Source organism: Cheilinus undulatus, linkage group 21 (assembly GCF_018320785.1).
Source record: "Cheilinus undulatus linkage group 21, ASM1832078v1, whole genome shotgun sequence".
NCBI classification, from domain to species: domain Eukaryota; kingdom Metazoa; phylum Chordata; class Actinopteri; order Labriformes; family Labridae; genus Cheilinus; species Cheilinus undulatus.
Genome location: NC_054885.1, coordinates 38,169,725 through 38,195,872, shown reverse-complemented (window position 1 = coordinate 38,195,872; position 26,148 = coordinate 38,169,725). Strand labels below are relative to the sequence as shown.

At 38.8% G+C, this 26,148-nt stretch overlaps 1 protein-coding gene and 1 long non-coding RNA gene across 3 annotated transcripts in view; one reads left to right on the top strand and one right to left on the bottom strand.

Annotated features, from left to right (window-relative positions):
- LOC121529359 overlaps positions 1-26,148 on the bottom strand; it is a 53,341-nt gene that overhangs the window by 7,472 nt on the left and 19,721 nt on the right. The window lies entirely within an intron of this gene.
- Positions 1-26,148, top strand: part of LOC121529327 (hemicentin-2) — a 38,866-nt gene that overhangs the window by 7,362 nt on the left and 5,356 nt on the right. Inside the window, exons 4-22 of one of the 2 annotated variants that reach the window (XM_041817136.1) lie at positions 10,866-10,919; positions 14,159-14,464; positions 19,195-19,506; positions 19,601-19,885; positions 19,973-20,284; positions 20,381-20,665; positions 20,787-21,083; positions 21,171-21,482; positions 21,579-21,863; positions 21,985-22,281; positions 22,370-22,681; positions 22,778-23,062; positions 23,184-23,480; positions 23,568-23,879; positions 23,976-24,260; positions 24,382-24,678; positions 24,766-25,077; positions 25,174-25,458; positions 25,552-25,875. In XM_041817136.1, the coding sequence (XP_041673070.1) occupies positions 10,866-10,919; positions 14,159-14,464; positions 19,195-19,506; positions 19,601-19,885; positions 19,973-20,284; positions 20,381-20,665; positions 20,787-21,083; positions 21,171-21,482; positions 21,579-21,863; positions 21,985-22,281; positions 22,370-22,681; positions 22,778-23,062; positions 23,184-23,480; positions 23,568-23,879; positions 23,976-24,260; positions 24,382-24,678; positions 24,766-25,077; positions 25,174-25,458; positions 25,552-25,875 (5,454 nt within the window). Of the gene's footprint in view, positions 1-10,865; positions 10,920-14,158; positions 14,465-19,194; positions 19,507-19,600; positions 19,886-19,972; positions 20,285-20,380; positions 20,666-20,786; positions 21,084-21,170; positions 21,483-21,578; positions 21,864-21,984; positions 22,282-22,369; positions 22,682-22,777; positions 23,063-23,183; positions 23,481-23,567; positions 23,880-23,975; positions 24,261-24,381; positions 24,679-24,765; positions 25,078-25,173; positions 25,459-25,551; positions 25,876-26,148 lie in introns of those variants that run through there. The other variant, XM_041817135.1, reaches the window with a different exon arrangement.

Here is a 26,148-nt window from a genome sequence, read left to right as displayed (position 1 = left end):
CTACCTGCCCGCTGACTCCAAACTCCACCAACAGACCAGGGGCCTATAGCACGAAGCAGGAGTAATGTCTTAGCGAGGTAACTTCAGGGTTAACCCTGGGTTAATGATAGCACAAAGCCGGTTCATTTCTTATCGGCATAGGTCACCATGGTGTCTTACTCTGAACGGCTAACCTGCTCCGGAGCAGGGTAAGTTGGAGGTTGAATCTGATCCTATAAAATGCCCATCCCACTGGCCAATCAGCTTGTCCGAAACGATGGCCTGCCCTTTTCTCCTGAACCCAGTAGACAGAGGAGAACAACTAGTGAGGAGAGCATTAAACGCAAAAGAGTGTTCCGAGACCATTTAAACCCACTGGATCAACCCGATGATGTGCTTTATGAGAGGTACCAGTTCTCGTGGGCCGGACTCATCTACCTCATCAACACTTCAGTGTTGAGAAATTTTTAGCTTTTGTACAGAAAAGTTCACTATTTTTGTCACAAAAGAGTTCCAGAGAACACACTTATATTGTGCTTAAAAATAACATGCAGAGTTTAGGCTCTATTTTTTTTTATCATTTATGTAAAGTAATTGATTTCTCCTGCACCCTAACACTGTGGACTACTGTGTGGTCTCTTAAGTCGTGCAAATATTTGATATTTTTTCTAATGGTGTTTATCTCTTTTTGAAGTTGAAAAAATCTTGATTTATTTAGCCTGCTTTCCCCAAAATTAAAGTGGTCACTCTGCAATTGAACCAAGTAAATTTATATTTTTTATTTTTATTATTCCCAGTGGTCATAAAAATCCCTCTGAACATTTGTTTGGTTTTTGAGTTGTGTCAAATGTGTCCATATACTGTATTTTTGTTTAAATGTTGTAAACAAAGCTGCTGATGCAAGTCAAATTTGAGACTTTGGTAATAATATCTGTTTCATTTGTAAATATTAAATTAAAATATCATATTGCACAGTTTTGCAGGGGAAGATATGAAAGCTGCACTACAGCACAGGTTTTTGCATTGTGATGCTTCACTGTGTATGGCAGTGGCCACAGTGCTTCACACTAATACAAAAACCTCTCCACCAACAGTTTTCTTTTTCATTGAATGACCACATAAAATCCTGGTAAAACAGACACTTGTTTTTACCCAGCAAAATACTGCCACCCTTTTCAAACAGTAACAACAATAATGCAATGCTTCAAGGTGTAAATAAATGGCTCTACTGTGCATTATTGTTGAATAAAACAATAAGATGTGATATACAAGAAAGAAAATGTGTTTGTAATAATTAGCTTTGTTCTCAGATTGAGCTGATAAAATTTTACTCAACAAAATTACAAAACAATTTTACTGTTTAATACTTGGTCTGTTCTTGTTGTAGATTTAATAATGTAACATTTTAGGAATACAAAAGCGTTGTTTCTAAATTATCAATTAATTAATTACAAAAAATGAAAAAACTACAAATAGTATAATCTGAAAACAAAAGTAAAATAATGATGTGGTGTGTGCTGTGATACGTTTGCGGGTGGAGTTTTTGTATGGAGGTATTTCACTGTGCACTATAACTACCACAGTGATGCATCCTGTGACAAAAACCTCACAGCAACAAACATTTATCAATGAAATGGTTCCACAAGAGGGGTTAGGGATCACAAAATTCATTTGAATGTATCCTCTTTGCACAATGCACAACTGCACAAAATACGACAATTTATATGATAGGCTTTTTTAATTTCAGGTAAAACAAATAAAACCAAAAGTGTTGATTTGCTAGTGACACTGCAGGAAAGTTGGTGATCAGCAGAGTAATCAGAATTTGGTCTGTCTGAACAGTTTTAGAATAATCCATAAAATCTGTAAGATTTTTGAGCCAAAACAACACATGATCAATACTGACCAACAACCTGCAGCAGGGAAACTAACCCTGCAAAAAATAAAACACAGAAGAGTAACAAATGAGCTTTTGTACATAAAATATATTTGGTTCTGAGGTAAAATAAAACTATTAAAGTAGAAAAGTAGATCTTTTTTTGTGTTTCACGGTGTACCCTGCTGATCATACAGTATAAATAGAAATGCACCATAAACAGCACAGGTTTTTGTATGAGGGTGTGACACTGTGTATGGGGTAGCCACAGTGACCTATCAGTGATGGTAGTGTATATAGCAGCGGCCACAGTGATACATTCAATGACAAAAACCTACATCCACTAAGAAGGTACTATGATCCTAAAAATAAATAAACAAATGAATAAAAAATAGGTGGTGGCACTTTGTTCTGCTGCCTTTATTTGTCAAACAAACTTTTCTTGGGTAGAACTATGCCTTTATTTTTTTAAGTGGACCATGATCCCAGTGGTAATAGGAGCCCAAAAATTTATTACCTCCGCCAAGGAGGTTATGTGATCTGCAGGGTTTGTTAGTTTGTTAGCAACAGAACTTAAAAAGTTGTGGATGGGTTTTGATGACATTTTCAGGAAGAGTCAGAAATGGCATAAGGAAGAACTGATTAGATTTTAGGAGTTATCTGGATCACCGTCCGGATCCAGGAATTTTTTAAAGGATTCTGTACTATTGGGAGATAATGGCGGAGGTCTGCACTCTCCGAGTGCTTTTCTAGTTGTATCATAGGATACTATTTAAATCTAATAAAAACCAGAGCTTAGAGCTGTGTGAATTTAATGAGAGTGATAGAAGGAGGTGCACAATTTTCTGGTCACTATATCCCAGGTAGGTAGAAAAACATGAAAATCTAAAGGATAATTCTGTTTGATAATACTTGTACAAAAACCCTATTCCATCTTTTGTTTGAATAAAAAAAAAAGTATTTTGTCAAGCAAAACTTATGCTACTGCATGTTAGGATTATTGTTAACAATTCTTTCAGAGCTAAAATCTCCTAAATGTTGCTTCCTAAAATGTTTTGTGGCCATGAAATACTAAATACTCCAGAAAAAGTCAGAGTTGAAGATCCACCTTATTTGGCAAGGTTTTTGTACGAGTATGAAACAGTGTGGGTGGAGTGGCAACCACAGTGATATGTGGTCATGCAAAAACCTGCTCTTTACTAAACAGAGACGCAAAGATAATATGACTGAAAATAAAAAGATGATATTTAAAAATCAAGGCTGTGCTGCTGTCAACCAGGAAGAACTACCTATGCAGACAACAATAAATAAATAAATAAATAAAGATGACCTACTGTTTACTGAATGACTTAGTTGAAACTTCCAAATAAGCCACATGATAAATAAAATTATTCACATACAACAGTACTAACAGTACTTTTTAACGTGCAATTATTACCATAATTATGCACTAAAACATATTCAGTTCACTTTTAACTTTTTCTGATATTCCTGCAACAAACACACAAGTGATAAAATATGCATCATCCTCAGAGTGTGTGGAGTTGGGTTAATGCCAGAGAGAGATTAGAGGTGAACTCCAAGGTCAAGATACATCAGTGTCAGAATGCACCATTCCTGTCTGTTTGAGTCAAAGCGGACTCAATGGAAGATGACCAAGGGAGACTCCACTGCAGCAAATCATGAAAAAGCCAGACTGGAATTTGCCAAAATGCATACTAACAAGCCACACAGCTTCTGGGAGAACAAAACTGGAGCTTCTTGGCAAGTCACATCAACTCTATGTTAACAGATGCAAAAATGAAGCATACAATGAAGAGAACACCGTACCTACTGTGAAACATGGAGGAGGCTCAGTTATGTTCTGGGGCTGCTTTGTTGCATCTGGCGCAGGGTGTCCTGAATCTGTGCAGGGTACAGTGAAATCTCAAGACAATCAAGGCATTCTGAAGCCAAATGTGCTGCTTAGTGTCAGAAAGCTCGGTCTCAGTCACAGGTCATGGGTATTCCAACAGGATAATGACCCAAAACTAGGGTTGTAATCAACCAAAGAAAAACTTGGCTGACTAAAATCGCACCAGATCATCAATTAATCGATTGGTCGTGGGATGGACCAAAATCATCCTTTTTAACAAAATGTTGCCACACCACTGACTTTTTCGACATGTTGTCAATTAATGGGAAACAAAGTATAAACGTGCTTCACAGGCTTTGCTCTCCTCTAAGGCGGGAGGGTCCTAGTGACGTTGTTTGGACTTTCTGGGTATTTAACCTGTAATTAATTACCCTTAAAGGCGCAAGTAAATTATATCAGGAACTCAGACTCAATACAAAACTTCAAATCACTACTCAAAACTCACCTGTTCAAACTTGCATTTTCTTGAGCCCCTTTGTTCCTTTGTTTTGTTTGTGAAGCGTCTTTGAGTGTCAAAAAGTGCTATATAAGTGTGATGTATTATTATTATATTTTGATAGTTATATTCATAGTGTTTTTTTTTGTAAATTACATAACTGAAAAAATAAAAACACGTCATCTCCCTTCTCACCCCTGTAAAAGATGGATTCTTTCAATTAAAGTAGCACATGCGATTGTTCGACCAATTGGATTTTGGTCGGACATGAGGTCATCAACCAATTAACTGACCAATCGACTTGAGGCTGTCCGCCCTACCCAAAACACAGCTAAAAACACCCAAAAATGTCTAAGAACAAAACATTTGACCATTCTGAATGGTGAGCATTTCTGTCTTTAACAGAAGGCTACCAACAACCACATGTTCATTTGAGGAAATAACAGATAAACGGATTGAAGAAACAAGATACTCGTGCCCTTCTGAAAGGATAAACACTTGACCAAGTTAAAACTTTAAATTTTGACCCCACAAGTCAACTGTGGGCTGTTGGGAAGCTAGCACTTCACCAGGATTGTCAAGAGGGAACCCCCTCTTTCAGTCTCTTTTTACGTTAGTTGCACAACACCTACAGAGGGCTAAACAGTCATCTCCAGCATCCCAGAGCCAGCCCCCTCCATGCAAACTCTCACTGCCCACCATGCCAACTCGAAGAAATTATTTACCTTTCCTACACTACCTTACTTACCCAGTCCAAAGAAAAGAGAAATACAGTATGAGAAGAGAGAAGAACTGAGGAGTTGAGTAGTTTTCTTCAACATAATCCAAATCAACTGCTGAGTCTGACTGCTTCATCTTGCCCTTTAGCAAGATCATTAACTCCTGGGACATCTTGCTACCCATCAGATGTATGTAGCTTTAGATAAAAGTGTCTGCTTAATAATATTGTAACATTGTCTCTGCAAATCCAGCTCCCTACATAGTGGAACTGTTGACCTTGCTACAAAACCCCCAGAAGAAGTACACCTAAAACTTAACTTTCTGGGTGACCAAGAAAACACAAACCCCTTTTTCCACCAAATCTTGTGTGATCAAACCAGATTTAAGAATAAAAATTAACATGGATTACCAGCGATATGCTTGGCCTGCCGACCCTCCACGTGTCCTGGCATTGTCTGATTGCTGCAACAATCATAGAACAAGTAAGAGACTCAGGATGAAATCCACTCTGGAAAGAAGGTACAGTTGTTTATGAGTAACACTCCCCAGTCCGATCACACTCTTACTGGTTGTTGTGGGTATTCATCAGAAGCATTACGATCTAGAATGACAAATATCAGGCGTGTTTGATATTATGATTCAGGGTCTGAGAGGCTACAACATGATTTGGAGCTGTAAAATAATTATTTTAACACCATATGTTTGAGGATTATCCAGACAAAGTAGTGTTTGTGATGAGCCTCCACATGGGATAGGCCCCTACGATCATTGAGGAGGAAAATCTGGCCTCAAATCAGGTTTCAAATCATCTAGTGTGTGGTCAGCCTTATGAGTATGCAGGAGAAAAAGTCTCTATGGAGAGGGTTCATGATAGACAAGACTATTACACATGGATAATCTTTCTGTAGAGAAATCTCACATATATTGTGTTTGGCTGTAATTTAGACCTACTTCAGATTTATGGCTTATTGTTGAGATCAGAGGTGTGCTAGACTGTTTATTGTCTGTCATTTTGACAGATAGGGTCATAAAAATTCTGTTTTTTTAAATTTCACAATTCGTCATTTTATTTTTTTCTGTAACATTTTGATAGAAAAAATTACAAAATGACTAAAAGTAGCATTCAATTTATAAAGCACCTTTTCCTTTCTAATACTGTATAAAAGAACTATTTTTGAGGTTATGCATTTTTAATGGCATTGAGAAAAAGGTGAACACAGCAGCACAGTGTTTCCTCCTCACATCATTTTTTTACACAGGGACAGTGGAGCACAATCCTCATCTTGAAGCAAGCAATTATGAATTGCACCATTTAAGATATCACTTACTGTCACTTAAAGCCTGAGTATGAAACATTCAATGAGAACCATATAGGATCAGCTCTACTCCCCCTCCCTTCCTGTTCTTCTCTGTGTTTGAGCTCCGTAGTTCCGCCCCTCTTCTCACATACCTCCTGGCGAATGTGCACGCCCGCTGAATCGAGTACTGACAGTGGCAAAGCTCTCATGGAGTGATTCTGCTCCGCTTTTCCACTGAAATCCATGGCCCAATTACAGGCAAGGAAACACTTCATCTCAGCATGAACAAATTCTACACAGGGCCGAACACCGCCGTAACTCCGCCATTGTATCAACTTCTCATTGAGCTGAGAGGCGGAAGCGCACCTACTACAGCGGCCAATAGAAATGCTCCCTCCGTCCTGCGCAGTGATTAGCTGCGAGTACTAGCCTTCTCATTGGCTGGAGCATCTTCTCTTGCTGGTTTTCCTCAAGTGAGAGTGCAGCGTGAGGAGGCGTTGCAGAAGTGTGTTATTCTTTCAGACGGTTTCAATAACAAGAACCTGACGGGTTGTGTTGTTTTTGTGGGCATACAACACTAAAAATAAATCGCTTACTACAGCGTTAAGAACAATTGAATATCAAGATGCAGTAGTTTAAAGACCATAGCCAATAACAAGTTGTTAAAAGGCTACACTATGAAGCCCAGCGAGTTTTAGTCTGCTCTACAAGACTTCTGATCATTAGTGTATGCTCATGCAACGGCAGCACCTGTGCAATTTGCACAAAGTTTGAGGCAATGCATCCTGGATCCCTCTGTGACGCACTCAGACTCCTCCAGCAGCCTCACAGAGCGCTATCAGCACAGAGACCGACGCACTTTCATTATCTGTGGTGTCAAAGTCACTGAGAGAGCCAACAGACTACGAGACCTACTTCATAGTCCATGTACGCAAAATAGAAAAGGTCTATGCATCTGTCTGTGTGAGTGTGCTGAAATGCAGACTCATCCTCATTATTTCAGTCGGTCAAAATGATGCACAGCCTTCAAAATTATCAGTCCTTTTTAAAATGGCCATGTGAAATATCAACAGAGCAAATATTTCAACACAGAGAGCTTCATCAAGTAGCTGCATTATATTACTTACAATGTGGTCTTGTCCTATTCACACCAAAAATCGCTTCCTAAATTAAGAGTTGGACACTCAAAATTTTTCAGGAATTGACCCCCAGATCCCCCTCTAAGTACTCGTGCCTCCTCATGATAACTAAATTGTTGTGTTATAGTAGTCCAATTCAGAAAACGCTAAGGTACTTACGGCAGACACTTGTAAATGTTAATAAAGCACCTTTATTTAACAGGTGATGGAGATAAAGGCCCAGAGATTAAATTCCCTTTTGAATATAAATATCAGAGTAAATGGACCAAAGGCACAAACATGCACACTTCATTGCTATATTGAGTTTTGTTACAACAGACAATAAATTGAAGTTTTAGTTTAATTGTTAGTGCTCATACTTGTATGCTATGCTCCCTCTCTATCTCACTCATCCCCCACTGTAACATTTCATTGTGTGTGCGTGGAGTGGACAGTGTGGCAGCACACTTAACAGCTTTACACTCTCATTATGTAAAAACAGATTAGGGACATACATGATATTGGATTTTTGCTGATATCCAATATGCTGATATTCAAAACTCATTTTGGCCGATAGTGATATTTGATTACATTTTCATCCACTGTAAAAAACACCAATTCCATTCTGTACTACAATTTTTTTAAATATTGGTAGTCTAATATTTTTAGAAATAGACAAAACATTTGATTCTTCTCAGAAATGAAGGATGCATTGTTTCATTTTCAAATACAGCCATACACTAATGAAAAACTTAGAGTAATGTCTTTGGGTTACATGTGCATTACATGCTACATGTATTTTTTTTTTTTTTTTTTAAAGATTTATTTTTGGCCTTTTTGCCTTTATTTGATAGGACAGTGGATAGATTCAGAAACAGGGGAGAGAGCGGGGAGAGACATGCAGGAAACAGTGCCACGGGCCGGATTCGAACCCGGGTCGCCTGCATATATGGCATGCACCTTAACCACTCGACTACCGGCGTGCCATACTACATGTATTTTTAACAGTACAGCCAAAGTCATCTCCATCTTTGAGGGTAATAAACAGCAGAACCAAAAGAAACAAAGTTTTACAGTTCAGGTAAGGCTATAAGCGCCTGCTAGGTATAACAGCAGGGCTTTAAATGCATCATTAGCCTGCAGAAGCCTGTATATTCTACCACGCTGAAAGGCTGATTATCAAGAGCTATAAATTCAATGATTTTCCTGTTCAGCTCCTTACCTTTGGGTGGTCACTGCTGTATTTTTTAGCTGTCGAATGACTTAAGTAGAGGCTGTTGACGAGTTTTCCCTGGTACAAAGTTTTGTCATCCTTTATCTTAAGAAAGTCCTTGTAGTCATCAGGGTGACGTTTTTTTGGTGGTGGTGATAAAGGTGTGTTGTTGTGCTCCTCCTCGAATCACATGTACTTTACAAGTGATGCAAACAGCTACTTTGCTGTCTTGTTCCCACACCTCAAACTACACACACACAGCTGACATGTTCAGTTTGGTGTTGGCGCAAGTCCGGCGTCATCGAGTGGGCTTAATTATGACGTCACATTATCGGCCATACAGATCAGCCTAAATTTTATTATTGGCCGATACGATAATTAACTTTTTAAGCTATTATCGGCCGATACCGATATACTGCTGATAATATCGTGCATCCCTAAAACAAAGACATTTAAATAGTGATTTAACATTCAGTCAATAAGCCATTTATTCAAAAGACTTCTCAACTCAAGACAAGTGAGCAATGGTTCTGTGCAACTTGCCACTAGATGCACCTTCAGAAATTGTTCTAAGGTTAACAGACTGAAAATCCAAAGTGTAGGTTAAAATACAGGTATGCTGCTTTGCCTGGCAGGCTCATCAGACATTGTTGACTCATCCCTAGCCTGACCTGGACCTGAGAGGAGGGGGACAAACGCTGGCCTGTACCAGCATAAGGCTCTAGGCTGGGTCACAACAGTTTTTGGTTCAGACAGAGATTCCATTCTCAAAGAAACTAAACCCAAACAAAAGCCATTAAAATTGCCCCACTGATAAAAATGCAAATATGGGCAAATAAATCTAGTAAATAGTTGTTAAAAAATTGTTTCTATCAAATGAAATACTAGTAACAAGTAAGCCTGCATACAATTAATAACCCCAAACAGTTAATGGAGTGATGCCTGCAAGCTAGTTCAGTCAGACAACTTGAGCTGCACTGATGTCACACCTAGTATGCATTATTATTTAATCGACAAACCGGGCCCAACAGGCAGACTATTTTTCCTTGAATTAGTACTACCCTCTTGCTTTTAGCCCACCATAATCCCGCACACGTTTTTAGGCTCTGACAGGGATTTAAGATGCCATCTCATCACCCCTCAGATTCTCTGAGGCTATGTTCACATGGAGACGAAAACGACATACTGCCATTTTATTTTGAAAAAGTTTTCTGTAAAGACAGGATCGTTTCAGGAAATATCAGCGTAAGCACGGAACCACTGAAAATGCTATAGTGCATATGCCAAGCCTATAGGTGGTGCTGTATTGCTGCCACTAAAATGCATTAAAAGAGAAGAAGAAGATCACAGAAAACTGACACAAACTTTCTTCTAGTTGCCCTTCTGGTTGTTCTCCACGTTGGATTTAAGAACATATGGCTGGTGTGTTTTGCGGTGGTGGTAAAGGAGCATCAGATTTTGCAGTAAAAGCCATAACAAGCTCCGTAGCTTCTGCAGCACGAATACAACCCTGTAATAAGCCATGTTTGTTTAGGCTGGACCCGCGCAGGCATCTTAAGTGGCTACATGTAGCTATGTGTGACGTAATCATTTCAAGAAAGATGCGGTTACTCTACCAGGCCATTACAGTTGAAGTGCTGTACAGTTATATAGGCTGGAACTCTGTCTAATGAAAAAGCCAGGACAGCACAGAGTCAAACCAGCCAAGACACCTTCAGACCCAAAACAGCAGACATCAGCAGGGTGAGTGCAGCAAAGGTCTGTGGCCAGCCACACCAATAAGAGCCAGAGGACAAGGACTGCTAAAACCTCAGCCACCACCGAGGAGACAGAAAGCGAGAGTCTCAAGGTACAACCACCCATCTGTGTACATAGGTGTGCAAGGTGCTGTCTGCTAATCTGAGTTTCAGTCTGCACAACACAATGCCTACAGTTGCCTGAAAGAAAACCTAAGGCCATTTATGGCCACCAAGTCTTTGCATTTATCATTTGTTATATTTGTAAACTTTAGGGCAGTGCATTCCTACATAATACACAAACATGCAGGTTTAAATTCAGCTAAATCAGTTATATCTGGTTGTGTTAACTCCATGCTGCAGTACACAGAGGTGAAAGGAGAAGAGGAAGTGTACACCAGCTGCTGGCAAACACTCTTAATTTCATGTATCCCACACTACAAGAAATGAGTATCTCCAGGGAAGTGGTTCATAAATGGTGCAGTGGGAATAGCTTGACAGTTAAAAATGTTTGCTTAGCATTGTTTAAGCAACACTAAGTATTTGAATTACATGTGGACTGTTGTATGACACTGTGACGACTACTTTGACTACTGGGGAAAAGGGACCCAAGTCACAGTGACTTCTGGTAAGTAATTATCTAAATCTGCTTTGACACTGGAATCTTGTTTTTTTAATTTTTATATTAAAGGTGGGGAGATAATTAAATAAAGGTTAATTTGATATATAGTCTAAATCAGAAACAAAATCAGCCCAGGGTTCAGTTAGATGGACTAATTCACTGATATAGTAATGCTGTCATTTGAGGATTAAAGCTGTAAAGAATTTTTGTACTGAGATGTAATTGAAACCAATCGATGTGACTACTGCTTTGACTTCTGGGGAAAAGGAACAATGGTCACCGTCACATCAGGTAAATTTTTTGTTTTTCTGTCTTCACATTAAAACTGTAATGATAACAGTGTTTGGTAAAATAGATTTAGACCTCAGTGGTGTCTCTCTTTATTTTGTAAATCAAGATTTTAAAGCAGATTTTGTTTTTTAATGAAAGTTTGGTGTCGTCTCCATTGAGGTAATTCATTTCTTGAGTACTGTGTTTATTGTTTCATGGTGTAAATCATGTTTAGATGAATTTTCTGTGTTACCTGAAAAGGCCACTGTAACAATTTCAAACAGAGATTATCATAAAATTACAAAGGAGTGAATGTCGGCACCTAAGAACAGGTTTTTGTAAGTAGTGGTGGCTAAAATGTCGAACTGTGACTACGCTTTTGACTACTGGGGTAAAGGCACAATGGTCACCGTCACTTCAGGTATGTTTCTTTAATATTTTTGATCAGTCAATAAATTCTGTTGTTAGATTATTAATGCCTTTTTTGAATGTGGTCAAAAGTAATGACCACAGATGACATAGTAAAGAGTTTACTTGTTGACTGGCAAAGAATCTGCAAACTGTGTAAAATTCCTGTTTGCAAAGTTCAGCTGAAAATTGGTTCTACAGAATGGAATATATATTTTACTTTGATTTTTACTGTAGCCGACACAAAACTGTTTGACGAGAAATTATTGGATATTCTGAGATAAGTTTTTGTGACAAGTTCTCGCTGACTTTCTCCACTGTGATAACTGGGCTTTTGACTACTGGGGAAAAGGCACAATGGTCACTGTCACATCAGGTATGTATGTTTATAATTCTAATTTATGAATTCTATTTTCTATACGTTAATTGTAAAATGTAATATTTTTAATGTGATCATTGGAAAGTGGCTGAAACGGTAATTTTCAGTCAGGGTTGAACGAACAAAAGTCTTCAAACTCCTGGCTAATACATTAAGTGTATAAATCAATTATATTGAAAGATGCATATCTGTGGATATTGACCGCTGCCAACATCGAAGCGTTTCACAAGAAGTTACAAGATAATGATAGACATTAGTTTTTGAATCAAGTCCTTATTGACTTGCTTAACTGTGATGGCTGGGATGCTTTTGACTACTGGGGAAAAGGCAAGATGGTAACAGTGTCCTCAGGTAAGACATTTACTGCAAAATGTTCTTTAGTAGCATTGAAAGTACTCACAATTTTTAAATTTTGATTTTTTGTGATAAATCACTATTGACCATTTCAAGTCTGTTTACTGGGTGTTTGACTTCTGGGGTAAATGTACTATTGTCACTGTTTCTATAGCTTTGTAATCTTATTTCAGAAATGTGTAATGTGGAAAAAATTGTGAAAAAAATTTAAACTTACAAAAATGGGCACAAGTGTCTCAGATATGACAGTAAACAGTACATTATAGCCTGACATAAAACTAACGAAAGACTTAAAACTCCTGGCTGCTATTTTAATTTATAAATTGATTGTATCTAAAGATGAGTATTTAATTTTAATTTTACCTGCCAACATTAGTTTGACATGAAGTTACGGGTTTAGAGATAAGATTTTGTTATAGTTCGTTATTGACTTTTCTCACTGTGATAACTGGGCTGCTTTCGACTACTGGGGAAAAGGCACGATGGTAACAGTGTCCTCAGGTAAGAGTTTTACTGCAAAATGTTCTTTTTGAGTAATACATAAAGTACTTTAAAAAGTATTAATTTTATTGAATCATTGTTATTGACATTTTTTTGTTATTGGGCTTTTGACCTATGGGGAAAAGGCACTATAGTCACTGTTACTTTAGGTAAGAACTCTTAAAAATTCTGATTTGTAAATTCAATTTCTATTAAAATTATTGATTTATTTTTTATTTTTTGTTAATAACAGAAAAAGTGGCTGAGATGAGAATGAACAGTATTCCATAGTCAGGTATATAAGTTATAAAATACTTTAAACTCTGTACTGCTCCTTTACATTTAAAAATTAATTGTTTTGAAAGATGCATTTGACCTATAATTTTACTGTTTAACAAAAGCTCATGTAATATTACGGAGGGAAGTTTTTGTGACGAGCCCTTATTGGCATTAGTAACTGTGGTAGCTGGGAAGCTTTTGACTACTGGGGAAAGGGCACAGTGGTAACAGTGTCATCAGGTAAGATTTTTGCTGCATAATGTCTTTTTGGTGTTTTATTTAAAGTGCTCATCAAAGTTTTTAGTGTCATTTCAAAGGTAAGTCCATTCAATAGATTTATACTACAGGGGGCAAAAAGCAACGTTCTCGTAAGATGTAATGGTACATATTTTTAGCAAGTGCATTTTAGTTTATTCAAGTTAAACTTGCAACAACAAAAGACATTACCTAAATTTTAAATAGACCAGGGCTAAACTTAGTAGACAACTAACTCATATCATCATATATTATACCCACACCAAAGTAATTTCAGCTGTGTTACTATGCTGCTTCTGATTACTGGAAACAGGTACTGCAGAGAAATCCAATCCCAAAGATACTAGCTTAATTCTGAACAAGTGATTTTTAAATGTATGTTGATGTAACTTATTAGAATGTACAGCTTTATTTACTTTAAAATTATTTAGTGCTGTCAAAATTGTAGATTTGAAATTAACCAAATTTAAATTTTGAATACCAAACTGAGCCACGCATAAAATTAAAGGTTATTTCAAGAAAAACAATACAACATTTTATATATATATATATATATATGTGTGTGTGTGTGTGTGTGTGTGTTTTCATATATTTTTTTATTATGTGTGCTTTCTTATGTATTCTATGGAGTGCTTTTGCCACATTCAACATAAAAAGTAGAGGGACAATAATGTAGTCTTTATTCAGATGCTGTTTTATGCTCTCAGGGAAAACTTGTCTGACTTCTCTTTGACATGTATGTTTAATTAAAAAAGTGTCTTCAATCAGTAATGTTGATTTCAGTATTTTAATCAGCCTTTTTTCTTTTGTGTCTTTTAAGCCGCCTCAGTGAAACCAACTGTGTATCCTCTGATGCAATGCGGCTCCGATTCTGGAGACACCGTCACTCTTGGCTGCCTCGCCACTGGCTTCTCACCCTCTTCAGTGACCTACACATGGGAAAAAAATGGATCCACCATGACCGACTCCATTCAGTATCCTCCAACAATGAAAGGCAATGTTTACACCGGAATCAGTCAAATCCGAGTGAGCAAACAGGACTGGGAGGCAAGGAATACCTTCCGATGTGTCGCAACAAATGCAGCAGGAACTGGACAGGGAGAATTCATCATGCCACGTAAGATTCATGCTAAGTCATATAAATGTTGATTCACAATGTAGCTGGATGTAATGGCAGAGAAAATAACACTAACTTTAAATTTCAATGATTTTTTCTGTCGTTTATATTGTCAATGATAAAAATGCAGGAAAAAATGGTCATTCACAAAGGGCCAGCTGTTGCATGTGATGTCTGAATCAGATTAGAAAGATCAGTTTCTTCTTGTGCATTTTACAGAGTAAAATAATAACAGTAATAATATCTATAATAATTAATTTAATTTCACAGGGTCCTTGTGCTGAGGTCAGTTTTAAGGCCATAATAATAGTAATGATAATATTTAGAGGCTCATTTATTGTGCACTAAACAAAGCATAATAATGCTACTGTAATAATTCTAATATACAACTCCTTTTGCTGCTACTACTACAAATAATAATAATAATAATAATAATAATAATATAGTAGAAGAAGTAGTAGCAGTAGTGAGCATCTTTAAATTATTGGTGTCATACAAAACTTCACCACTTTAAACTTAGAGTGATCAATAGCTGGTGTACTTCTTCATAATCACATATACTCACAAGAATTAATACAAATGAGGAATAACATTTATTACCTTTATTAAAACATGAAACACCTTTTATTATTTTTTTTTTAATTTCATAATATGTTGGCATGGCAGATAGACCCAACAGTGGGTTGGAATGAGAACTCTCCTGTTGATTCTGCTGCTGGCTCAGTCTGTTTCAGTCTTTGCTAATATTCTGCAACTCCTCTGCAGCTGTCCATCATAAGATTGATGCAATGCGCCTTGTCCCCTTCTGTCCATCTGCATAATTAAAGTTATGCAGATAGACTGAACCTACATGTTTGTTAATCATGTGCTTGCCCCTCCCATGCAGTAAGTGTATATGCAGAAGTGAACATTTAGCTCTGGTGTTAATGGTTTACCTTCATTTACTGTAAAAAAAAAAAAAAAAAAAAAAACATTAAAGTAAGTGTTAATGCATATTTCTGCAACTTGCATATCTTGCTGTAAAAAATGCAAATGTTAATGGAAGTCAGCTGTAAAGCTGGATTACATTAAAGCACTATGTTAATCTGCTTCTGCATATATATCTACACCTGTTGTCCTCTGCTTGTGCATACATATATATTTGTGTATATCTTTGTTTTACAGAGGTGCATTATCAGTGGCCAAAACCTCAAGTCTTTGCCTCACAAGGTGATGAAGAGGAGGTTACCTTTGCATGCTTTGCCAAAGATTTTTCACCCAACAAGTTTGCCTTCAGATGGCAGAAGAACCAAGGGCAACCCCTCCATGAATCACAGATTGTCACAACTCCTTCTGTGGAAAAACAGACAGAGAATGGAACTCTGTACAGTGCAGCCAGTTTCCTCACAGTACCATCCTCAGAGTGGGTTGAAGGAACCAAATACACCTGCACGTTTGAGGGGAAAGGAAAAAATGGTACCGTTTCCAAGCAAGGCGCTGTGGAATACAAACCGACAACTTCTCCTTCTGGTGAGTATATAGCACACTTTACTGCATAAACAGTTTGAATTTAATGTTTTCGTTGGTTTTCACACATTTCTGTGCTGCAATGTGTTTTTATTTCCTACTGCTAAGGTAACCAATGTATGGAAGCCGATGTGGAATTTCAGCTTTTATGATGCCTCCACTAGAACATACTAGAAAAGACACAGTGACCTTGACTTGCTATGTGAAAGACTTCAGCCCCAAGGATGTTTTTGTGTCTTGGCTTGTTGATGACAAAGAAGCAGACTCAGATTTCGAGTACCATACCACAGAACCTGTAGAACACCAAGGAACCTATTCGGCCTATGGCCAGTTAACACTCAGCCTCGAGCAATGGAAAAAGAGCGACGTAGTGTATAGTTGTGCGGTACACCACCAGTCTCTGACTAACACAACAAAAGCTATTGTCAGGTCCATTGGGTACAAAACCTTTGAAAACATCAACCTGGTCAACCTCAACATGAACATTCCTGAGAAGTGCAAGGCCCTGTAGATGTTATTTTGTCTCTGTGTCTTCTGCAGTCTGTTGTTTAATGTTTGTTGCTTGTGATTTGACATTGTTTGTCTTTAAATGCAAAATCAAAATAAAAAAAAATTTGAACTCCGTTGATGTATGTTGCATGTTGTTCATGTTTTTACTTCAAATACTTTCAGCTTTGTGTTGTTGTACTTGTACCGTCACTGTGCTGTCCTAATGTTATCATAAATAAGGATTTCGCATCCGGATATTTGATTTTTAAGCTTTTTTTCAATAAGTTAATAAGGCTGTAGAGCATTTACTTAAACAACAAACACTTTGAAACTTTAGACCAAACAAGTTTAACACATTTGACATTTTTGTAGATATACACTTAAACTGTACCTGTTGTTGTGTATGCATGTTTTCTTTGGGTCTTGCACCCCTAACACGAGAGGATTTCTTGAGGGCCAACTCCAGCTTTGGGATATAAAGCAGTAAAATGACAAACTGATGCACAAGCCAAGTCATACAAGCCATGCCATAATGGGGTCTTTCAAAAGCAACTCATGATCACTAAACAACCACTTCAATGAACATGCAAAACCCCAAAGGTTAATGACACACTGCTGCTGATATCATATACAGTACGACAGACGCCAGCAGTCTTTTCTAGTATGTTGTTTAGAGAATAGAGTGGCTAAAAAATGATTATATTTACCCAGAAAGTTATCAAATATATGATATCAATTCTTAAAGTCAATGTTCAGTCAGTCAGTAATGTGTAATCGTCTAAAATTTAATATGTAACGACATTCTTTTGTAAATTACATCCAGACTTCAAGCAATGGACGGATGCTTTGGAGCCAGAGAAGGATAACATGGTTGGACCGGCCCTCACCTTCATCCTTCTCTTCCTCATCACTCTTCTTTTCACCATCGTAACCACTGCTTTCAAGGTAAAGAGCATTCATAAATGCTTTTCACTAAATCAGAAAGCAAAAACACTGAAAACAACTTTGGGACAAAATACATTTAAGAAATATTACCCCAGAAAATGCCATGCCTTAATGCATCTTGATGATGTGGAAGCACCAAACTAGACTCTCCCCAACTGTAATTTTAAAATGACGATGGTAAAATTTCAACTATAATATACAGAAAGTTATACAGAGGCTAATGGGGTAACACAAAAATGCTATCGCTAAAAACGTTTATATTTCAAATGACTTAGCTTTGGCAAAAAAATATTAAATCTAATCTGTGTTAAACTTTAGTATTAATGTTTAGTTTAGTAGTAATGTTTAATGATTTTACAAGTGCTCTCAGTTGGTTAAAAAATAATCTCATTATTAATAGACTTTGTAGTTAATATACTGCATTTAACTACATGTGTTGTTAATTGGAGAGAGATTGGATTATGGATAAATTTAATAATCAGAACAAAACCATTAAAGAGGACATGCTTCTGAACGGCATCAAAACTTTTTACTAGCTTTTGAAACAGGAGATGTTGAGACTGAGGGCAGATTGCCCACCTGCTAGTCAGTCTAGGATGGTGTTAATCTGAGGATTTCATCCATAAAATTGTAAAATTAAGAGCACAGGAAATTTTTACATGCGTTTTAATCAATTATACAAGCTACCTTAGTTGTGTGAAAGCACCAGAGTGCAATTAATCAGCATACATTTTTCACCCCTGTGATTAATTAGTTTGACAGCACTAATTCTAATTGCAAGCTTGTTTACAGTGCTGTTTTGTTGAACACTATTGGCTGCATTTGCAGGAGAAATTACTATTAAGCCAATGTAAAAGTCTAACTGAACAGAAATTTTATTAATTTGGAGTATATTTTTCTAATCTTAGTTTGTTGTCTTTGCAGGTGAAATGAAACATGGTGAACTTTCTGTACATTTTTTCAGTTTGTTTTCATATACTCAGTATTATGTAAGTAATTACAGTTTTCCTATTCATGTTATTGTAAAAACCTTGTCATACTAAAAAAAAAGTGATGATTAGTGATGATTCTGCAGCATTTTCCCTCTCATATATTTTTTTGTGGATGCTGTCTTACTTTGCTATACTTTTGTTTCATAAATAAACATTTTATTAAACACTTACATTTTGTATTTTTCTTGTTAGAAAGAATGTGCACTAGTGTGATTTCTTAACATGTATTATATTGAATTAAAGCATTAGTCACTTCACTGCCACATTTTATAAACGAATGAGAGAATTCATATGTAAATGTCAAATTTAGTTGGTAACATTTTGAGTATATTTTAATCCACCTGGAGGATTTAACACTTGAGCAAAGTCAGAAACCTATTTTAAAATGTATGTAAATTGATACGAGATATTTAAATGTGTTCTCCGTTTCTCTTACTGGAATGACAGCATCTAACACCTGGTATTTGTGATGCACGGTTGCTTTTTGCTTTGTTTCACTTCTGTTATTTGTGCTTGTTGGGAGCCGGGCGTTGCTCAATGCCTCGGCTTGCAGCTTGTCCTAATCACTCTGCCATGTCAGACTGCCACATCTGTGCAACAAGCTTCCGGCCTTTTCAGACACAATCTAGAAGTAAAACTCTGCCATCTAGTCTAAACAAATATAGTGCACTTTGTATTGAGATAACCCTACTATGAAGGTATGTAGCACCGGTCGCCTTTAATCAACTAATATTTTGAATGTGAACATCTAATAGTTAGAAAGAAGCAGGAAATTCTGAAATATTGCCTTCTCTGTTACAGGTCCACGGATTGTATCTCCTGACATCACATTACAGCCTGTCTGGGAAGGTGAATTGAAAACCTCAGGAGTCAGACTCATCTGCACTCTAAGTGGCTTCTTTCCAGATAAACTGAGTGTGAGTTGGGAAAAGGACAGCCAACCGCTGTCTATTACACCGATAGAAAAGAAGCTGCAGACCGTGGAGGGAGTGGACAAAACATTTAGTCTAACCAGTGAGATTGAGCCAAAAAGCACAGAGTGGGCCAAAGGCTCAACATTCACATGCAAGTCAACTCACAACAGGATTGAGTTTACAAAGACAACAAGTGTCTGTAAGAGTAAGTATGTCAGGCATGGAACAAGAAAAAGAATGTCATACAATCTTTCCTTAAGCACACTGAGCAGTTTTAACAAGTGCATTTTTTCCTGCAGTCTATGGAAGCACCGCTCCTGCCATTCATATACAGACCCCAGGCTTCAGAACAGTGATGACGAACTCTGAGGTCGAGGCAATATGTTCAGTCTACACTGTGTTTGATGCAGCAGTGACTTGGGAGATGGATGGGGAACCCCAAACAAGTATAAAAGTCACAAAAAAAAGTCATATAATAAGCACTCTGATGGTTCAATCACACAGATGGCAACAGCTGAAGAAAATAAAATGTAAAGCTGAGCACAAGTGCTTCTCACCCATTGAGAGGACTGTGACTGTTGCCAGTAAGTCTATGTTGCACTAAAAATTTCCATTCTAACAATTTCAACACCCAAGAATTAAAGAAAACTTTGCTCCTCTTTTTCATACAGTGCCTTCAATTACTGCACCATCCATTCAGATCAGAAGATCTCTCCCTGATTTGCTGAAAGGAAACAGTGCTGTGCTGCAGTGTGATATCCAACAACTCTCCTCCAGTGATGTCTATGTCACCTTCCAGGCCAACATGAAAGATATTTCTGACAAACTGTACGTTGAACTTCCGAAAACTCCAGGCCCTCATTCCATCAGTAAAACCTTCCCTGTGCCTGAGAGTCACTGGAACAACCAAACGAGCTTCACCTGCAAAGTCAATCAAGGATTCGCTCATCACTTCCAGTCAATCTCTACTGGCAGGATCTTTGGTGAGACATTACTCCTCTTTTCATATTTGAGATTTTCATTTATTGATCCACACCTTATTGATCCAAAGGCACATGATGTCCTCGTCTCCCTCATAGTGGACCCATCAGCAGAGCTCCTTCTGGTCCCCAGTGAAGAGTCAGGCCCACAGAGACTGTTGTGCTCTGGATGGGGCTTTGACCCTCAAATCAAATGGTCTCCAGACTCCCAGGACAAAGCCTCTCCAACCCTTGACACCAGCATGGGCGCAGATGGGCGTGTGGCAGTTACCAGTCAACTCCATGTTTCTCAAACAGAGTGGAAAACTGGAAAGAGCTTCACTTGTGAAGTCTCTGACAAGTCTTTGAAGAAAACTGCCAGAAAGGAAATCAGCATCTGTTCAGGTAAAATTTTCATGATAAATCACAGCCTGAGCAATCTGACCATAAAAGAACTGTTGATTTAATATGAAGGTTTAATAGAAGGTTTTGTTGTGTCTCATCTCTTTCCCTTGTACTTTCTCAGTTTTTCCTCCCACCCCTCCTCCAGTTCATCTTGAAACTCCCAGCTTTAAGACAGTCATGAATGCAACATCTAAGGTGAAAGCCACATGTTTGGTCCCAACTGTTTTCAATGCTAATGTGACCTGGCTGATGAACGGGCAAACCACACACAGTGGCTCAGCGGAGAAAACTGTTAACAAAACTCATATAATCAGCGTTCTGACTGTTCCATTAACAAAATGGGAACAACTCCAGTCTATAACATGTAAAGCTGAGCACAAGTGCTTCTCACCCATTGAGAGGACTGTGACTGTTGCCAGTAAGTCTACCTTGCACATAAAATTTCCATTCTAACAATTTCAACACCCAAGAATTTCAGAAAACTTTGCTCCTCTTTTTCATACAGTGCCTTCAATTACTGCACCATCCATTCAGATCAGAAGATCTCTCCCTGATTTGCTGAAAGGAAACAGTGCTGTGCTGCAGTGTGATATCCAACAACTCTCCTCCAGTGATGTCTATGTCACCTTCCAGGCCAACATGAAAGATATTTCTGACAAACTGTACGTTGAACTTCCGAAAACTCCAGGCCCTCATTCCATCAGTAAAACCTTCCCTGTGCCTGAGAGTCACTGGAACAACCACACGAGCTTCACCTGCAAAGTCAATCAAGGATTCGCTCATCACTTCCAGTCAATCTCTACTGGCAGGATCTTTGGTGAGACATTACTCCTCTTTTCATATTTGAGATTTTCATTTATTGATCCACACCTTATTGATCCAAAGGCACATGATGTTCTTGTCTCCCTCATAGTGGACCCATCAGCAGAGCTCCTTCTGGTCCCCAGTGAAGAGTCAGGCCCACAGAGACTGTTGTGCTCTGGATGGGGCTTTGACCCTCAAATCAAATGGTCTCCAGACTCCCAGGACAAAGCCTCTCCAACCCTTGGCACCAGCATGGGCGCAGATGGACGTGTGGCAGTTACCAGTCAACTTGATGTTTCTCAAACAGAGTGGAAAACTGGAAAGAGCTTCACTTGTGAAGTCTCTGACAAGTCTTTGAAGAAAACTGCCAGAAGGGAAATCAGCATCTGTTCAGGTAAAATTTTCATGATAAATCACAGCCTGAGCAATCTGACCATAAAAGAACTGTTGATTTAATATGAAGGTTTAATAGAAGGTTTTGTTGTGTCTCATCTCTTTCCCTTGTACTTTCTCAGTTTTTCCTCCCACCCCTCCTCCAGTTCATCTTGAAACTCCCAGCTTTAAGACAGTCATGAATGCAACATCTAAGGTGAAAGCCACATGTTTGGTCCCAACTGTTTACAATGCTAATGTGACCTGGCTGATGAACGGGCAAACCACACACAGTGGCTCAGCAGAGAAAACTGTTAACAAAACTCATATAATCAGTGTTCTGACTGTTCCATTAACAAAATGGGAACAACTCCAGTCTATAACATGTAAAGCTGAGCACAAGTGCTTCTCACCCATTGAGAGGACTCTGACTGTTGCCAGTAAGTCTACCTTGCACATAAAACTTCCATTCTAACAATTTCAACACCCAAGAATTAAAGAAAAACTTTGCTCCTCTTTTTCATACAGTGCCTTCAGTTACTGCACCATCCATTCGGATCAGAAGATCTCTCCCTGATTTGCTGAAAGGAAACAGTGCTGTGCTGCAGTGTGATATCCAACAACTCTCCTCCAGTGATGTCTATGTCACCTTCCAGGCCAACATGAAAGATATTTCTGACAAACTGTACGTTGAACTTCCAAAAACTCCAGGCCCTCATTCCATCAGTAAAACCTTCCCTGTGCCCGAGAGTCACTGGAACAACCACACGAGCTTCACCTGCAAAGTCAATCAAGGATTCGCTCATCACTTCCAGTCAATCTCTACTGGCAGGATCTTTGGTGAGACATTACTCCTCTTTTCATATTTGAGATTTTCATTTATTGATCCACACCTTATTGATCCAAATGCACATGATGTCCTCGTCTCCCTCATAGTGGACCCATCAGCAGAGCTCCTTCTGGTCCCCAGTGAAGAGTCAGGCCCACAGAGACTGTTGTGCTCTGGATGGGGCTTTGACCCTCAAATCAAATGGTCTCCAGACTCCCAGGACAAAGCCTCTCCAACCCTTGACACCAGCATGGGCGCAGATGGGCGTGTGGCAGTTACCAGTCAACTCCATGTTTCTCAAACAGAGTGGAAAACTGGAAAGAGCTTCACTTGTGAAGTCTCTGACAAGTCTTTGAAGAAAACTGCCAGAAAGGAAATCAGCATCTGTTCAGGTAAAATTTTCATGATAAATCACAGCCTGAGCAATCTGACCATAAAAGAACTGTTGATTTAATATGAAGGTTTAATAGAAGGTTTTGTTGTGTCTCATCTCTTTCCCTTGTACTTTCTCAGTTTTTCCTCCCACCCCTCCTCCAGTTCATCTTGAAACTCCCACCTTTAAGACAGTCATGAATGCAACATCTAAGGTGAAAGCCACATGTTTGGTCCCAACTGTTTTCAATGCTAATGTGACCTGGCTGATGAACGGGCAAACCACACACAGTGGCTCAGCGGAGAAAACTGTTAACAAAACTCATATAATCAGCGTTCTGACTGTTCCATTAACAAAATGGGAACAACTCCAGTCTATAACATGTAAAGCTGAGCACAAGTGCTTCTCACCCATTGAGAGGACTCTGACTGTTGCCAGTAAGTCTACCTTGCACATAAAACTTCCATTCTAACAATTTCAACACCCAAGTATTTCAGAAAACTTTGCTTCTCTTTTTCATACAGTGCCTTCAGTTACTGCACCATCCGTTCAGATCAGAAGATCTCTCCCTGATTTGCTGAAAGGAAACAGTGCTGTGCTGCAGTGTGATATCCAACAACTCTCCTCCAGTGATGTCTATGTCACCTTCCAGGCCAACATGAAAGATATTTCTGACAAACTGTACGTTGAACTTCCGAAAACTCCAGGCCCTCATTCCATCAGTAAAACCTTCCCTGTGCCCGAGAGTCACTGGAACAACCACACGAGCTTCACCTGCAAAGTCAATCAAGGATTCGCTCATCACTTCCAGTCAATCTCTACTGGCAGGATCTTTGGTGAGACATTACTCCTCTTTTCATATTTGAGATTTTCATTTATTGATCCACACCTTATTGATCCAAAGGCACATGATGTTCTTGTCTCCCTCATAGTGGACCCATCAGCAGAGCTCCTTCTGGTCCCCAGTGAAGAGTCAGGCCCACAGAGACTGTTGTGCTCTGGATGGGGCTTTGACCCTCAAATCAAATGGTCTCCAGACTCCCAGGACAAAGCCTCTCCAACCCTTGACACCAGCATGGGCGCAGATGGACGTATGGCAGTTACCAGTCAACTCCATGTTTCTCAAACAGAGTGGAAAACTGGAAAGAGCTTCACTTGTGAAGTCTCTGACAAGTCTTTGAAGAAAACTGCCAGAAAGGAAATCAGCATCTGTTCAGGTAAAATTTTCATGATAAATCACAGCCTGAGCAATCTGACCATAAAAGAACTGTTGATTTAATATGAAGGTTTAATAGAAGGTTTTGTTGTGTCTCATCTCTTTCCCTTGTACTTTCTCAGTTTTTCCTCCCACCCCTCCTCCAGTTCATCTTGAAACTCCCAGCTTTAAGACAGTCATGAATGCAACATCTGAGGTGAAAGCCACATGTTTGGTCCCAACTGTTTTCAATGCTAATGTGACCTGGCTGATGAACGGGCAAATCACACACAGTGGCTCAGCGGAGAAAACTGTTAACAAAACTCATATAATCAGTGTTCTGACTGTTCCATTAACAAAATGGAAACAACTCCAGTCTATAACATGTAAAGCTGAGCACAAGTGCTTCTCACCCATTGAGAGGACTGTGACTGTTGCCAGTAAGTCTACCTTGCACATAAAATTTCCATTCTAACAATTTCAACACCCAAGTATTTCAGAAAACTTTGCTCCTCTTTTTCATACAGTGCCTTCAATTACTGCACCATCCATTCAGATCAGAAGATCTCTCCCTGATTTGCTGAAAGGAAACAGTGCTGTGCTGCAGTGTGATATCCAACAACTCTCCTCCAGTGATGTCTATGTCACCTTCCAGGCCAACATGAAAGATATTTCTGACAAACTGTACGTTGAGCTTCCTAAAACTCCAGGCCCTCATTCCATCAGTAAAACCTTCCCTGTGCCTGAGAGTCACTGGAACAACCACACGAGCTTCACCTGCAAAGTCAATCAAGGATTCGCTCATCACTTCCAGTCAATCTCTACTGGCAGGATCTTTGGTGAGACATTACTCCTCTTTTCATATTTGAGATTTTCATTTATTGATCCACACCTTGTTGATCCAAAGGCACATGATGTCCTCGTCTCCCTCATAGTGGACCCATCAGCAGAGCTCCTTCTGGTCCCCAGTGAAGAGTCAGGCCCACAGAGACTGTTGTGCTCTGGATGGGGCTTTGACCCTCAAATCAAATGGTCTCCAGACTCCCAGGATAAAGCCTCTCCAACCCTTGACACCAGCATGGGCGCAGATGGACGTGTGGCAGTTACCAGTCAACTTGATGTTTCTCAAACAGAGTGGAAAACTGGAAAGAGCTTCACTTGTGAAGTCTCTGACAAGTCTTTGAAGAAAACTGCCAGAAAGGAAATCAGCATCTGTTCAGGTAAAAGGATTCTCTGCCAACCATAATGACCACATTTCTGTATAACTTCATTAAGCTGGCATTTTCATTCACTGATGTCCTGCTACTTTTTAGTTACTTCAGCATCAGCTCAGTGGGTCAGTGTCCAGATTCAGGCACCATCACCCCAGGAGATTCAGAGCAAGGAACAAGTGACTGTCACCTGTTTTTTGGTTGGCCCTCTTCTAAAAGATTTTTTTATCACCTGGAAAGTAAATGGGAACAAAGATACTCATGTCCATACAGAGTCACCAGTGAGTCACATCAATGGAACCGAGACTATGAGGAGTTTTCTGAACGTGTCAACAGAGGACTGGCACGCTTATTATCGAGTGTCATGTGAGGCAAAACACCTGTGTTCAAAGCAGAGCTACGAGGATCATATAAGCAAAAGCAGAGGTAGTTGTACCTTAATTATGGATTGATTCTCTCTGTTACTCTTAGTTCTTTCTCAGTCATAGACTTATTTTAAAATGGATGGAGAAACAAGCACCTGGTAGTTGGCCTGAATGTTTGGAGCTCCATCTGCTGACCGGCTGCAGTATATGTCAAAACCCCACCTCATCTGTAATGATAGATGAGACCTGGGTAAACTACAAAGTTAAAATACACTTCAAATTAATATTTCTTGATCCTGATTTCTCAAACCTGATTTTGTTAGGGTGGCTATAA